Consider the following 14,769-nt stretch of genomic DNA (forward strand, 5'->3'; position numbering starts at 1 on the left):
ACAGTCCTTATGGTCCCAAAGAGTCAGACACTCCTGAAGAGACTTAGCGCTGCACAGCACGGGGGTAATCCAGAACTTAATTACGTCTTCATAGATCCTTTTTTTTTTTTTTTGTCACAAATAAGGGCACAGTCACAGTTTTCAGAATGTGAATATACCTTTTGGGGTGCCACCATTCAGCCCACTACAGGCCATGACTTCTGAGACATTTGACCCACCAAAATGCCTTCTTTTTATTTATTTTTCTCCTTTCTAAACTTGACTTCTTGAAACAGCATCATCCTACAAGTTCCAGTGAAATGCCACAGAGAGGAGACAGCAGGCTGAAGAGCCTGAGAGCACAGGCTCTGAGGGTAGGTGGTGGTGGTGTTCAGTCACTACGTCGTGTCTGAATCTTTTCGACCCCATGGGCTGTAGCCTGCCAGGCTTCTCTGTCCTTCACCATCTCCTGCAGTTTGCTCAAACTCAAGTCCATTGAGTCAGTGATGCCGTCCAACCGTCTCATCCTCTGTCATCCCCTTCTCGTCCTGCCTTCAATCTTTCCCAGCGTCAAGGTCTTTTCCAACGAGTTGGCTCTTCGCGTCAGGTGGCCAAAGTACTGGAGCTTCATCTTCAGCGTCAGTCCTTCCGATGAATATTCAGGGCTGCTGGCCTTGGTTCAAACCCCAGCACTTACCAGACCCTCTGTGACCCAGTTTCACCATTCATAAATTGGGTAAATAACAGTACGTACTTCTGAGGGCTGTTGTGGGACTTAAATAGGATAATACTTGTTAAAGTATCTAGAACAGGCCTCAAGTAAAGTGAAAACACTTTACTTGTAGGAGTATGTGTGGCAGTATGTGGGAGAATGGGGCGACAGAGGATGAGATGGTTTGGATATCATCACCAACTCGATGGACGTGAGTTTGAGCAAGCTCCAGGAGCTGGTGATGGACGGGGAGGCCTGGCATCCTGTAGTCCATGGGGTCGCAAAGAGTCAGACACAACTGAGCGACTGAACTGAACTGAAAGTGCAAAAACATATTACAAAGTAGTAGGGGATGGTGAAAATGACTAAAAACCCAACTTGGGTGACTAGATGGTGGCTAGAAAGTATCCAGAGCTTTGGCACTGTCTGGAGCTGGGGTTTCTTTAAGCCTAGACCCACCTGTGGCTACCTGACTTGGAATAAAGCATGCCAGTGGCCCCTCCCCTCAGGATCTGCTCTGAGCTGCTGTGTTTGAGGATCAGGGTCTTGGGCTCTGGCGGCCAAGCCAAGCAGCAGGCACTGGATTTCAGATAGGGAGCTACCAGGTGGACACAGTGGAAGGGGCATTTCCAGGGAGATGCCCACCCCTCCAGAGGCAGTCTAGTGACCTGCTCCATGCTAGAGGGGAGACTTTCTCCTCCCAAGACCCATTCTGGACACTGTGCCTCTGGCCCTGCCTTGAGTCCAAGAAGATAGTGAGCACGAGTACTTCCGGGCATGGTCAGAAGCCCTCAGTGATTAAGGTGAGACCGGTTGCTCTTTTTCTTATGACTGAGCAGGACTCAGCTGCAGTCTGGGCTGTTGGGAGCCCTCTGGGGTGTGGCTCCTCTGTTTGTGCCTAGAGACCTGGGTCATGATGGGTGAGGTCTCAGAGTGCAAAGAGGCTGGGCTTCAGCAATGGATACTGTGTGGTTGTAGGCAAGTTTCCACACCTCCCTGAGCTGTGGGGTTTAGCACCTGGGAAGGGAGGATTGCACTCTTGTTAATCCTGTGGCTCTAACTGGTATTTGGGAGGAGGTATAGAGTGGAGGTTGGATGGAGCTTGGTTGCAGCTTAGAGCTGTGGGATCTTAGGCAGGTTACTCAACCTCTTATGCTTTAGTTTTCACATTAGTAAAAGGGATTGAACACTGCTGTCAGATGGTTATTGGGACAACTAAATGAAAAAACTGTATGTAGGACCTTAAGCCAATGCCTGACTTATCCTACATGCCTAATCAGTTCAGTTCAGTTGCTCAGTTGTGTCCGACTCTTTGTGGCCCCATGGACTGCAGCATGCTAGGCTTCCCGGTTCATCACCAATTCCTGGAACTTGCTGAAACTCATGACCATCGAGTTGGTGATGTCATCCAACATCTCATCCTCTGTTGTCCCCTTCTCCTCCTGCCTTCAATCTTTTACAAGTTTAATGAATAGCAGCTATTAAGATTTCCCCAGAGCACTTTAAATAATGATAGTCAATAATGAAATGGATGACTATTGAGTAAATTAAACACTGTACAATGGATAACTGTTTAATCCCAGCATGGTCTAGAAGGAAAAGCATTCAGCTGGCTGTGGGAGACTCAACTCTGTCCCCAGTTTGTAGCTGGGTGACTTTGAGCAAGTTGCCTAACCTCTCTGAGCCTCAATTTTCTTGACTTGAAATAAGAATCATAGCAGCTATTTTCTTTTATTTGCCAGGAGCTGATCTAAGGGCTTTTCATATATAAACTCAATCCTTGTTACTTTGTGAAGTAGATATTTTTTTAATATCTATTTTACAGATGAGAAAATGGAGGCATAGAGGAGTTATGTCATTTGCTTCAGGTTGCACAGATTGTAACGCAGAGGCCAAGGTTAGATGTGATTCTGTGTTCTTCCCAGGATGCCATGGAAAGACTGCCTTGCTTTGTTCCCTCACAGAGCTTCTGTTAGGGTCCCACATGGACAGAGTGCTTGGGGGAGGGAAGACTGTTGTCCACTGGGCTCCACTGGGCTCCACTGCCTCTGTTTTATGTGTGTGAGATTCATTACTGTGTAAACTGGGATTTTAAGCAGGAAGAAGTAGAGGCTTCCCTGGTAGCTCAGTGGTAAAAAACTCACCTGCTAATGCAGGAGATGTGGGTTCGATCCCTGGGTTGGGAAGATCCCCTGGAGTAGGAAATGGTAACCCACTCCAGTATTCTTGCCTGGGAAATCCCACGGACAGAAGAGCCTGGTGGGTTGCAGTCCATGGGGTCACAAACAGACACAACTTAGCAACTGAGCAAGCAGGTAGAGATACGTTGTGATCATGTGTGAGTTCAGTATAATCTTCTCCACTTCTGATATTGCTCCTAGAGAGGATTGGAAGTAAATGAGTTTTTCTTCATTGTTTGTATGGAAAAATCTTTACTGAGAGTCTCGAGTCTGGGGTCAAGGACTCAGTATAACTTAGACCTCTTCTATTAGTGTTTCCAAGTGGAGACTGGGAGGGACAGGACTGGGATGCCCCTGCCAGCTTGGGATTCAATACATTTGGGCCCTGAACTGAGGCTGAAATCCCAAGGACAGTTACTCCTGGAGAGGGTGTTTTGTCTTCCCAGCCAAGAAGCTCAAACTTCAGCTTTTGCAAAAGTAATTTCAAAGGAAACCCAGCAGAGCCTTCAGGAACGTCTTGGCTGAGTGCCGGAGAGACAGTTGATGGCATTCTGTTGTGCCTGAGACCCTGTAAATCTCACACAAGACTCCCTCGAGATGAGCTGTTCTACAAAACCTCTCCAAAATGCCTTCAGTGTGATGTCTGGTTGCGTGAATTGATAGATGACCCTTCAGGTTCATTTCCTTCTATGCAGGATATCAGTGACAACAGAAGCAATGAATTTCTGGTGGGGATTTTTTTCCCTCTGTGATCTGTTCAGGGTCTAGCTAACTGGAAGCTGTTTGTCGGTCATTGCATTGACTTGCCTCACTATATTTCAAGTTTTAACTGACAGAGAACTTCACTCGACTGCTCTAATTAAAGTCCTTACTTTGGGAACTCATCAGCTTGAGTGAAGTAGATTTTCCCTCCTCATGGTTGCAGAAGCCATTAAAGAATTCAAGCATGTAAAGGAGACAGGATCCTATGGAGGTCGTATCTGAAGTACCGTAGCCTTTCATTTTCAGCCTTGATTTGCTTTTGCTTTTATCAGTTGTGAAATTCTTTTCATTTGACTTTTTTAAGTAGACAGAGGAAAGTGGTTAGGTTATCGTCGTTGACCCCTTGGAATATTTTCTGTAATGCACAGGAGTTCTGAAGGAGAGCTCTGTGGAAGAATAAAGGCCATTTTTTTCCATTTATTTATTTTTAAGTTAACTTTTATTGGAGTACAGTTGCTTTACAATGTTGTGTTAGCTTCTGCTGTGCAAGGGAGTGAATCAGCTCCATGTACACATATATCCCCTCTTTATTGGACCTCCTTCCCCTTCAGGCCACCACGGAGCAGTGAGCAGGGTTTCCTGCACCGTACAGTAGGTTCTCCTTAGTTACCTGTTTAATGCAGGTGTGGTCTGTTATCAGCTTTTGCCCCACCCGTGTTTGGAGAGGAAGGGGTGTGGAAGTCCACACTTGCTGAAGTCTTAGCGTTCCTGGGGGGTAAATACGGGAATAAATGGGTACCCAGAAGCCCCAACAATTTCAATAAGCAAATATGACCTTGATCTGGTTCCTAGCTCTTAGCTTTTTTTTCCCTGGGTCTTAGTTTCCCTATTTGTCGAATAAGTATGCTTGTCTTGAAGAGCAGTTTTCAAACTTGAAAAGTTTATTTAAGCTTTCCTCGAACTCCTTAACACAGGAAACAAGTAACGATGAAGCCCTTCAGATTGAAGGGAGGGAGGGAAGGGGGCAGACTGGGCCATCTTGGTCTTTCCTTCCTTCCTCCTACCTCAACCCCCTGGGTAGACACCCCCAGCTTGAGATCATTGATAACCCCTCCCATCAAATATCTAGAATTATTTTTCCAGCCCCTCCTTTCACTCAGCATCTTTACTGTAGTCATTCTGCCCAAAGATAGATGTGAAAATGACTTTATTATTTCATCTCTTCCTGACTGAAATTGCATAGTCCTGTCATAAGTCACTCTGAACTATTCTGTCTTGGAATAATGCATATAAATTTTCATCTCCCCCTTGTATGTTTCAGAAATATTTGTAGTCATCAATTTATGATGTAGTAAACTCCTCATCACTGTTGTCTTTGAGGCTAGGGTTGGCTTATCAGCTGAAGGTCTCACTTGTTAATATTTTATCAAACAAATACCCCTTGAGGACCTAGTATATGCAAAGCACACACGTATGCCCCAACCTTGCCTAACAAGGAGGACAGACATACATGTAAGCAATTCCTAAGAGAATGACTGGCTTTACCAGCTTAGGTTACAATAAGTCACACTGTCTTTTTTTTTTTTTTTTTTTGTCACACTATCTTTTATCATTCAAAGTCATTGCTTTAGTAGGTTAGAAGAGTGGTCAATTTGTCTTTGGTAAAGACAAACCTCCCTACTCTTGTTTCCCTGGGAGCATAAAGCACAATCTTGCTTTTAAATATTTTTGTACCTTTTAAAAAGTGTTTTTGACATGTACGCACTGCTTTATTTACTTATTTATGGCTACAACAGTTCTTCATTGCTGCAGGCAGGCTTTCTCTAGTTGCGGAGAGGAGGGGCTACTCTCTAGTTGCAGTGCACAGGCTTCTCACTGCAGTGGCTTCTCTTCTTGCAGAGCACAGGTTTTAGGTGAGTGGGTTTCAGTACTTGTGACACAGGGGCTCAGCAGTTGCAGCTCAAGGGCTTTAGAGCACAGGCTCAGTAGCTGTGATGCTCAGGCTCAGTGGCTCCATGGCAGGTGGAATCCTCCCGGACCAGGGATCAAACCCATGTCTCCTATCCACTGCCAACAAGGAAGCCTGTTTATAAATATTAAGCAAAGAGAGAAGTTTACTTAACAGTCATAGATTTTGCTCTCATCACTCTGAACTGTATTCCTGCTGAAAAGGAGTCCTTCTCTGATAAGGGATGTCCCAGGGCTTCCTGAGACTGTAACACTCTGGTTTGTATTTGGATGCGTACCCATTTCAGACCACGGCCGCTGAACTGGGACTTCCAGACTCAGCCACACCCTGGGCCAGCACTGGCCTTCCACATGACTTTCTAGTCTTGGTATTGGGTATTGGTCAACAATCCAGAATCAGTCATCCTCAGCATGAACCCCCCAGGCATCTGCAGTTCCAGCCACACTTCAGTGCCTCTAAGGCTTAGGACCCTGTTGGATTTATCTTTGTACACCAGCGCCTTCCACAGGGCCTGGGCCACAAACAAAATCCATGACCTTTTGTTCAATCACCTTCAATCACCCCAAAGGGACTGGTAGTAGAGAAAGAACCAACCGATAAAAGATGTTCAGGCATGATAAAGAGAGAGAAAAAAGATGCGTTGAAAAAGGGAGTGATTTTAAGAAACTGATGAAGACCAAGGCTGGGTGACAGCCAGGGGTGATGCACCATTTAACAGAGAACAGATGGTTTATCAGGTACCAGCACGAGTAATTTCCTCTTTCTCCCCAGCTCCAAGGTGAGTGTTAGGATAAGGCTTAGCCACTGACTTTTGAGATTGTTCTCTTCTCTGATTATGCTTTGCTCTGATTATGGTCTTACCTCTTTTCTTACATTTTTTAAAATGTATTTTTAAGCTTTTTGCCTCGGATGAGTCTTTGTTGCTGCACGCAGGCTTTCTCTAGTTGTGGTGAGCGGGGGCTACTCTTCATTGCGGTACTAGGGCTTCTCCGCACGGTGACTTCTCTTGTGGAGCGTGGGCTCTAGGCTATAGATTCTGTAGTTGTGGTGCACAGGCTTAGCTGCCCTGTGGCATGTGGGATCTTCCCAGATCAGGGAAGAGCTAGTGTCCCTTGCATTGCAAGTTGGATTCTTAACCACTGGACCACCATGAAAGCCCCTGATACTTTACATTTTTAAATAGAGACAGAGAGCTTCCAATGAACTCTTGCGGCCCTTTCTCTATCTGCCCATCTATCTGTCTGTGTGTCCTACAGTCAATTAGCCTATGCCAGGAATTATGAAGGTACAGGCATAAAATAGGCACAGTTACTGCCTTCAAAATTTCAGCATCTAATAAAAGAGAAGGATATTTTCAAGTAACTCTTATGATCCCTATAATAAATGATTTCATATTATAGAAATAAGGACAAAGGGCCAGTGGAATCCAGAGGAAAGAGTGACTTGATTCCTCCTTACAAAACCAAGAACTGTTCACATAAAAGAAGGTAGCTGAACATTCCTAGAAGAAAGATGTGGGTGTTGACAGTAGAGATGGGAGAAGTAACCTTCAGTGGAGGCCCTGGAGTGAGATCAGGTTCATGCACAGAAGTGTGTGAGGAGTTTTAGGAGGAGCTGTCCACTGGACTGGGGAACAGAGTATGGGAAGTCAAATACTGGATTAATGGGCTGAGCCTATGATGTGGAGAGCCCTGAGGGACATTCGTAGGACGTGAATCCAGTGTTTTCTTTTAATTAACATGTTTAGGATATGGTGGGCTTCCCTGGTGGTTCAGTGGTAATGAATTTGCCTGCCAATGCAGGAGATGTGGGTTCTATCCCGGGGTCGGGAAGATCCCCTGGAGAAGGAGATGGCAACCCACTCCAGTATTCTTGTCTGGGAAATCTCAGGGACAAAGGAGCCTGGTGGGCTATAGTCCATAGGATTGCAAAGAGTTGGACACAACCTAGCCACTAAGCAGCAATAACAATACGATATAGCACTTCAGTGTTTACAAATAGAATGTTGTATGTTTTATATCATTTGATCTTCATGACAATTATCTAAGAGAGGCATAACTTATCCTCTAATTTATAGATGAAGAAACAGGTGCAGAGACTTCTCTGGCAGTCCAGGGGTTAAGACTTCACCTTCCTGTGCAAGTGGCGTGTATTTGATCCCTGCTTGGGGAGCCGAGACCCCACCTGCCTCACGGCCCAAAAACCAAGACAAACAAACAAAAAACAGAAGCAATGTTATAACAAATTCAGTAGACTTTTAAAATGGTCCACATAAAAAAAGGGAAAAAAAGGATCTAAAAAGAAATTGAGGTGCAGAAAGCGTAAAGATTTGCTCAAGTTTCCATAATTAGCAGGTGGCTGAGCTGATAATCAAAGCCAAGGCTTTGGATCCCAGAATCTATGTTTTTAAAAAGTGAAGCATTTTGTTGAAGCATACTGTTGTTCTTTAGCTGCTAAGTTGTGTCCAACTGTGCAGTGCTATGAACTGTAGCCCAACAGGATCCTCTGTCCATGGGATTTTCCAGGCAAGAGTACTGGAGTGGGTTTTCATTTCCTTCACCAGATAATCTTCCTGACGCTTGACATATACACATAAAATACACATACAAATTAAAAATATATGACTTGAAAACTTTCACAAGTGAATAGAGTAAACAGTGATCTCTATTAAGTTAGGGAGGTTTTACATCTTTCGATATTGCATTTTTCTATCTATGAGCATGGAGTGTCCCTTCACTGATCTTTTTTTGTAATTCCTGGTGTAGAAATATTACTCATATTTCTTAGGTTTATTCCAAGGTTTTTAAATTTTTTGATGCTCTTATGATATCTTTTATTTATAATTTTAGTTAATACTTTGTTATTGGTGTGGTGGTGGTGGTGGTGGTTTAGTTGCTAAGTCATGTCCAACTCTTGCGACCCCATTGACTGTAACCCACCAGACTCCTCTGTCCGTGCTAGGCAAGAATACTGGAGTGGGTTGCTGTTTCCTTCTCCAGGGGATCTTTCCCATGCAGAATCAAACCCAGGTCTCCTGCATTGCAGGCAGATTCTTTACCAGCTGAGCTACGAGGGAATCCCCTCGTTATTGGTATGAAGTGAAGTGAAGTGAAGTTGCTCAGTTGTGTCCGACTCTTTGTGACCCCGGGGACTGTAGCCCGCCAGGCTCCTCTGTCCATGGGATTCTCCAGGCAAGAATACTGGAGTGGGTTGCCATTTCCTTCTCCAGGGGATCTTCCCGACCCAGGGATCGAACCAAGGTCTCCCGCATTGCAGGCAGATGCTTTAACCTCTGAGCCACCAGGGAAGCCCATTGGTATAGAAAGGTACAATAGATTAAAAAAAAAATTGACCTTGTTTCTAGATGACCTACTGAACTCACTTATTAATTCAATGAATCAAACTTTATTTATTTATTTTTTGACTGGCTACGTGGTAGTTCCCCGACCAGGCCCTCAGGCTTGAAAGCAAGGAGTCCTAACCACTGGACTTCAAGGAAATTCTCCACTTATTAACTCAACTAATCAAGCTTTATTGAACTGTTAAGAGAGGGCCTCAAGTACAGTGTTGGATAGAAGGGCTGATAGCAAACATCTTTCTTTTTTAATTGGAGGATAATTGCCTGAAAGGGTTTGTTGATTTCTGCCTTACAACAACGTGAATCAGCCATGAGTATACACATGTCCCCTCCCTCTTGAACCTCCCTCCCATCCCGCCCCCATCCCACCCCTCTAGGTTGTCACCGTGTGCAGAGTTGCGCTCCCTGGTTGTACAGAAACTTCCCACTGGCCGTCTATTTTGTATATGGTAGTGTATATGTTTTAGCACTACTCTCTCAATTTGTCCCACCCTCTTCCTCCACTGCTGTGTTCACAAGTCTGTTCTCTATGTCTTGATACCAAACATCTTTGCATCCTTTTTTTTAAATCTAAGAGAAAGTCTTTTAATATTTACCATTGATGTGATATTAACTCTAGGATTTAGGTAGATATTCTTTGTCATATTAAGGAAATTCTATGCTCTTCTAGTTTGCAAAGATGGCTTCAGAATGGAGACCAGTTTGCAGGAAGGAGAAAGAATGGATCCAGAAAGGCCAAGTTAGCGTGAGGTCTGTATAAGAGTAGGAGCAGTGTGGTTATAAGGAAGGAATGTGAGGGAGGGATGCTCTGGGTTCTCTTCCTCCTCAATGGCTCTTACATGGTAACTGCTCATCTCATAAAAATTTCAAAAGAGAAAAGAGCACTACAACTTGTCAGAGTTCTCTTTCTCTGGGCATCCCAAATGGTGCTCTTTATTACTAGATGTTTTGTGATAAAGATGTGGTACAATTCATTTAGAAAAATCTGAATACTCTATCACTCTTTTTGGAAAGTCATGATGAAGGTCAGCATATTAAAGGCTCTGAGAATCCTACAAAGGGAGGATATAATTTAATTATTTAATTTAATATAGCACCCATCCTTCTGTCTTTGAGGTCCATTACATGAGACTCAAAAGGAATTTTAGAGATCCTCTGTTTACCCATTATGGAGTTGAATGATACTCACCTATAACAAAATCTTTATATGTCAATCTGTTGGTTGTCTTAAGGTTATAACTGTATCTTTCTCTTTCCCTGTTATGTTCAAAACCATTGAGAAATAGACCCATGTGGCAAATTGGGATCAACATATCATCTTTATTGCTGGCAAAGGTAGATTGGAGGAAGCTGAATGGAGTGGAGTCCAGACTGGCCTTCATATACTTCACTGTGAATCAGAGGGTCTCCCCCACCCAGTTGCATGCAGGGATAAGGATCTCTGCCTCAGTGACTCATTTCCACCCGTAGTAGGAGCAGAAAGCAGAATACAAATGTTCTGTGTGAAAGCTGACTCAAAGAAGGGGAGACCACATGGGAACAGAAACCTTTAACGTTACCTGAGAGAAACATGCCAACCAGTGGATGGCCTATTGTTATCATTGTGACAAAAGATACTCAGGGAATTGATGTGGAAAGGAAATTTGGGGGAGTAAAGAAAAGATGGAAGTCTCAAAAGGGTGGAAGACTGATTTATGCTGGGACATAGGGAGAAACAGATGCTTGTTCTAAATAAGTCTATTTGGGACTTAGTGATTGATCATTTTATCTTTAGGAGAACAGAGATCAGGGCTCTGATTAGCCAGCATATAAAGAAGCTGAAATAAGAAAAAGTAACATTTTCTTAGGGACCCAGGAAAGAGAAAGCTTGGGGCCAGGGGAGTCCAGCAGCCCTAAGTATACTGAGTCAATGACATGACCTGCAATATTTGTTTCTCTGTTTTCCTTGCTCTCCAACCGACCTGGCCATACACTGATCTTAGCTAGAGAGGAGGAGGAACAGGAGAGGATGGAGGCCAGTGGCCATGGGTAAAAAGTCTCCTCCAGCCCTTGGAAGATGACCTCAGTAGTGGGCACTCTTGGGGTGCTGCAGGGTGGGTAAGAGGCATGAGAGGAAAAAGTCTCCATTTTCCTGGAACAGACCTACAACAGCACCTCCTACCACTTTGCCCTTGAGTTTTTGGCAAGGGTTTCTGAAGGACTGTCAGAGACTGGCTTAACCCAGGATGGTTCTACCCAATGTGACTCCAGATTACTCCCGAGTCACCCTTGGCTCAGAGAAACCACAGGAGGGAGGATTCATTAGCATCCTTGGAGGGGCATTTCCTAGACTCTGGCAGGTGAAACAGCAAGGTTTTCAGTGACAATCTGCTGAGCTGGTGATATCTGAATTTCACTGTGATGGCTGATGGGGCTGGAATATACAAAATGAGGGCCTACCAGAGAAACATCTGTTTACCTCAACAAGGGGGGAGATTCCATATTCCAGTAGGCAAAAATGGAGTGTTTCCCACCAGATTGGGAATCAGTTCTCCATCTACTGGGGCTTCCCAGGTGGTGCTAGTGGTAAAGAACCTGCCTTCCAATGCAGGAAACATGAGACATAGAGTTCGATCCATGGGTCAGGAAGATCCCCTGAAAGAGGGCATGGCAGCCCAATCCAGTATGCTTGCCTGGAGAATCCCATGGACAAAGGAGCCTGGTGGGCTATAGTCCATGGGGTTGCAAAGAGTTTGACACAACTGAAGCAACTTAGCAAGCACGAACACACTGCGTCTACTCAGGTCATTGCCTGACACATCAGACCCAATAGAGGACTGATCCTTCTCTCTTAGACTGAAGGACTCAGTTCCATCAAGACTGAGCTGATCCCATGCAGAATTAGGGAAGACAACCGGTTCTATGGGCTAACTGTTGGGATGAAGGTTAAAGAGGAGTTGAGGTTGGATGATAAAATTCACATAGCCTACCCAAATAAACTCACTAAGTACTCTGAATTTCTTAAATGTTATTGTTCCTGCTGGTTAAAAAAATTATCTTTGATCTTCCTTAAAAAATATAAACCTTGTCTTTGCAAACACAGCTCACCAGAACTGATAATTTAGCCATAGGAGTTTGAAACCCTGCTGCACTTCAGAATCAGCTGGGGACCTTAAAAGACTACTGTGCCTTGGCCCCACTCTGACCAATGAAGTCAGACTCTCTGGGATGGGATTTGACCATACTGTGTTAAAGAGTTTAGAAGGCTCTTCAGTAAGAACCAAAGTTGATCATTGTTGCTCTGAACAAATAGGATATGATCAGGAGAATAGTAACGGGCAGATCATAGGGAGAAGGGAAGAAAAGTTTCAGAGTCTCAACAAGGCAGGATGTCATGTGGATTTATATTTTCACAATCTTCTGCAAAACCCACATTATAGCTATTTCTGTGTTTGCTGGTTTGCCTTTTGCCAGTCTTAGAAGTAGGATGAGTATACAGAGAGCATATACCCAAGAAGGTATTTCCAACAGGGAGCTAGAAACTTACTCAAGGCTCTATAGATAACCTCAAAATGGTGATGAAGCTTGGTTTTGTTTTGTTTTGTTTTTTAAGATAGACCTGATTACCTGCAAACCATTCTTTTGACAAAGGAATTTTATTAAACATTAGTATATTAAATGTATATTTTTCAAATATATATTTTAAAACATTTTTAAGAGTTATATAAAGAAACTCACAAATCAAAAAAATTATTTTTCTACACTGGATGTTATGATTGTGTTTGGAGGGTGAGGTGCAGAGGTGACCTGAGTCCTCTTAGATGGGAAGGAGAGTGGGAGGGGCATGAACTGGTCGCACCCACCGATGCAATTAACTTAGTGTTTGTCCTCTTGGCCTGAGCTTCTTCTCTTCTGCACTGAAGGTAGAAAAGATGATTCTAGAAGAGGAATCTGGTGGCACAAGTGGAAAACCACATAGAGACCGTGGTTGTGAGCCGTTTCCTAATCCCGGCTCCCCTGAGCTGTGTAAAGTAGTTATCTGTAGAACTTTTAACAGTGCAGCATGAAGGTTCAAGGAGGTCACACACACAGCACCCCCATGAGAAAAGCAGAGTGAACTTTATCGCCGCTTCCTGCAGAAGAGGAGCCTGGAGCTCAGAGAAGTCCCATGGCCGGCCCCAGAGACATAGTCAGAAAGGGACAGAGATGAGACCCGAGCTCCAGTTGCCCGGCTCCTCTTTCTGTGTGCTGGGCTGGCTTCCTCCCTGCCTGTGTGAGCCCTGGGTCCATGTGGAGCAACACCACCTTGAACAGATGAGCAGAAGCATGTAAACACATACACTGTTTAATGCTCTTGTTGTTTGGATGCAGATATCGGAGTCATGGTAGCTTTCACCCTGAGGAGACCAGGTGGGTACGGACATTTCTGTGTGTCTCTTGACTTATCTTTGGGTGGCCCTGGGAGGAGATTCAATAGACCCTAAGCCAGAGACTTGCATCCTTTTTTGGAAGTGTATGTGGTGGGGTTCCCTTGCTGGAAACCTTGGCACACTGGAGGAGGGTGGGTGATGGCAGCAGCCTTGAAGACTTACCAGGCAATTCTTCCTGAGTTACTGGCTGATCCCAATACATTGACTGGAAACCACTGGCATTCTCTTCTTTTAAATTTAATTTTATCTGTGTTATAAATGTATCTCTTAAATTGAAGTATACTTGCTTTACAACGTTGTGTTAGTTTCTGCTCTACTACAACATGTGTCAACTATATGTATACATATACCCCCTTCCTCTTGAGCCTCCCTCCCTGAATCCCACCCCTCGAGGCCCCTGACAACCTCTTGTTTGTAAAAATGGGTAATAATAGCATCTGTCTCATGCATGGTATATTTCAGGGATCCTAAGAGCTAATGTGTATAGCCTGGTATTTCATGGAACATGGTGAGTGTCAAAGTATGTTTAAAAAATTTTAAACTCAGGGGAATACTGTAACATATTTTCTTATCATCAAGAAAATAATAATAATCTATAGCACATTTATGGCTTCCCTGATAGCTCAGTTGGTAAAGAATCAGCCTGCAATGCAGGAGACCCTGGTTCAATTCCTGGGTCAAGAAGATCCACTGGAGAAGGAATAGGCTACACACTTCCTTATTCTTGGGCTTCCCTTGTGGCTAAGCTGGTAAACAGTCCACCTGCAATGTGGGAGATCTGGGTTTAATCCCTGGGTTGCAAAGATCCCCTGGAGAAGGGAAAGGCTACCCACTCCAGTATTCTGGCCTGGAGAATACCATGGACTGTATAGTCCATGGGGTCACAGAGAGCCGTCACGACTGAACGACTTTCACTCCACTTCATGGCACATTTCGCGTTGTCTAAGCATTGTGTCCTTTTTAAACATCACTTGGTGGTTAGATAAGAAATATTGTGTTATATGTGAATGAAACAAGCTCATCTGAGCTAAGCATCCAGCCCCAGATTCTGGCGCTAACAGGTGGGTTCACGCTGGGCCCTGAGCTGGGTTCTGTCTCCACTTTACCCTCTGCTGCCTGATCTGCCAGTGACTCAACATTTCTGGGTTGGCTGTGTCCTCTCTCTACTCTGGATGTCGTGGGGCTGAGGAGGAGAAATCAACTTTCACACTGGACATCATGCTGGCAGTCTCCTTGAGCACTGACTCAGGGTTCCAGGCAAACAACCTTGTGTGTTTGTGAAACAAACATTAACCCCTTTCCACAGAGTGGAGTGGGTTGTCAATTCTTTGGGCATTACTAGAAGGGTTCTGGCTTCCTCTGCAGGGGGTCTGGGCTGTGATCTTCTCAAAACTGATTCTTCCCCCAAATCAATTAAAAATCTCTGAAGGTGGTTCTGGATGTTGGCATATTTGAAACCT

The 14,769-nt window shown here is 44.3% G+C and overlaps 1 protein-coding gene across 2 annotated transcripts in view; it reads left to right on the forward strand.

Moving 5' to 3' along the window:
* FER1L6 (fer-1 like family member 6) overlaps window positions 1-14,769 on the forward strand; it is a 162,199-nt gene that overhangs the window by 20,085 nt on the left and 127,345 nt on the right. For both annotated transcript variants that reach the window (XM_043484105.1, XM_043484107.1), the window contains exon 2: window positions 13,251-13,289. In XM_043484105.1, coding sequence (XP_043340040.1) covers window positions 13,251-13,289 — 39 coding nt within the window. The remainder of the gene's footprint in view (window positions 1-13,250; window positions 13,290-14,769) is intronic.

This window comes from Cervus canadensis, chromosome 12, assembly GCF_019320065.1.
Source record: "Cervus canadensis isolate Bull #8, Minnesota chromosome 12, ASM1932006v1, whole genome shotgun sequence".
Taxonomy (NCBI): Eukaryota; Metazoa; Chordata; class Mammalia; order Artiodactyla; family Cervidae; genus Cervus; species Cervus canadensis.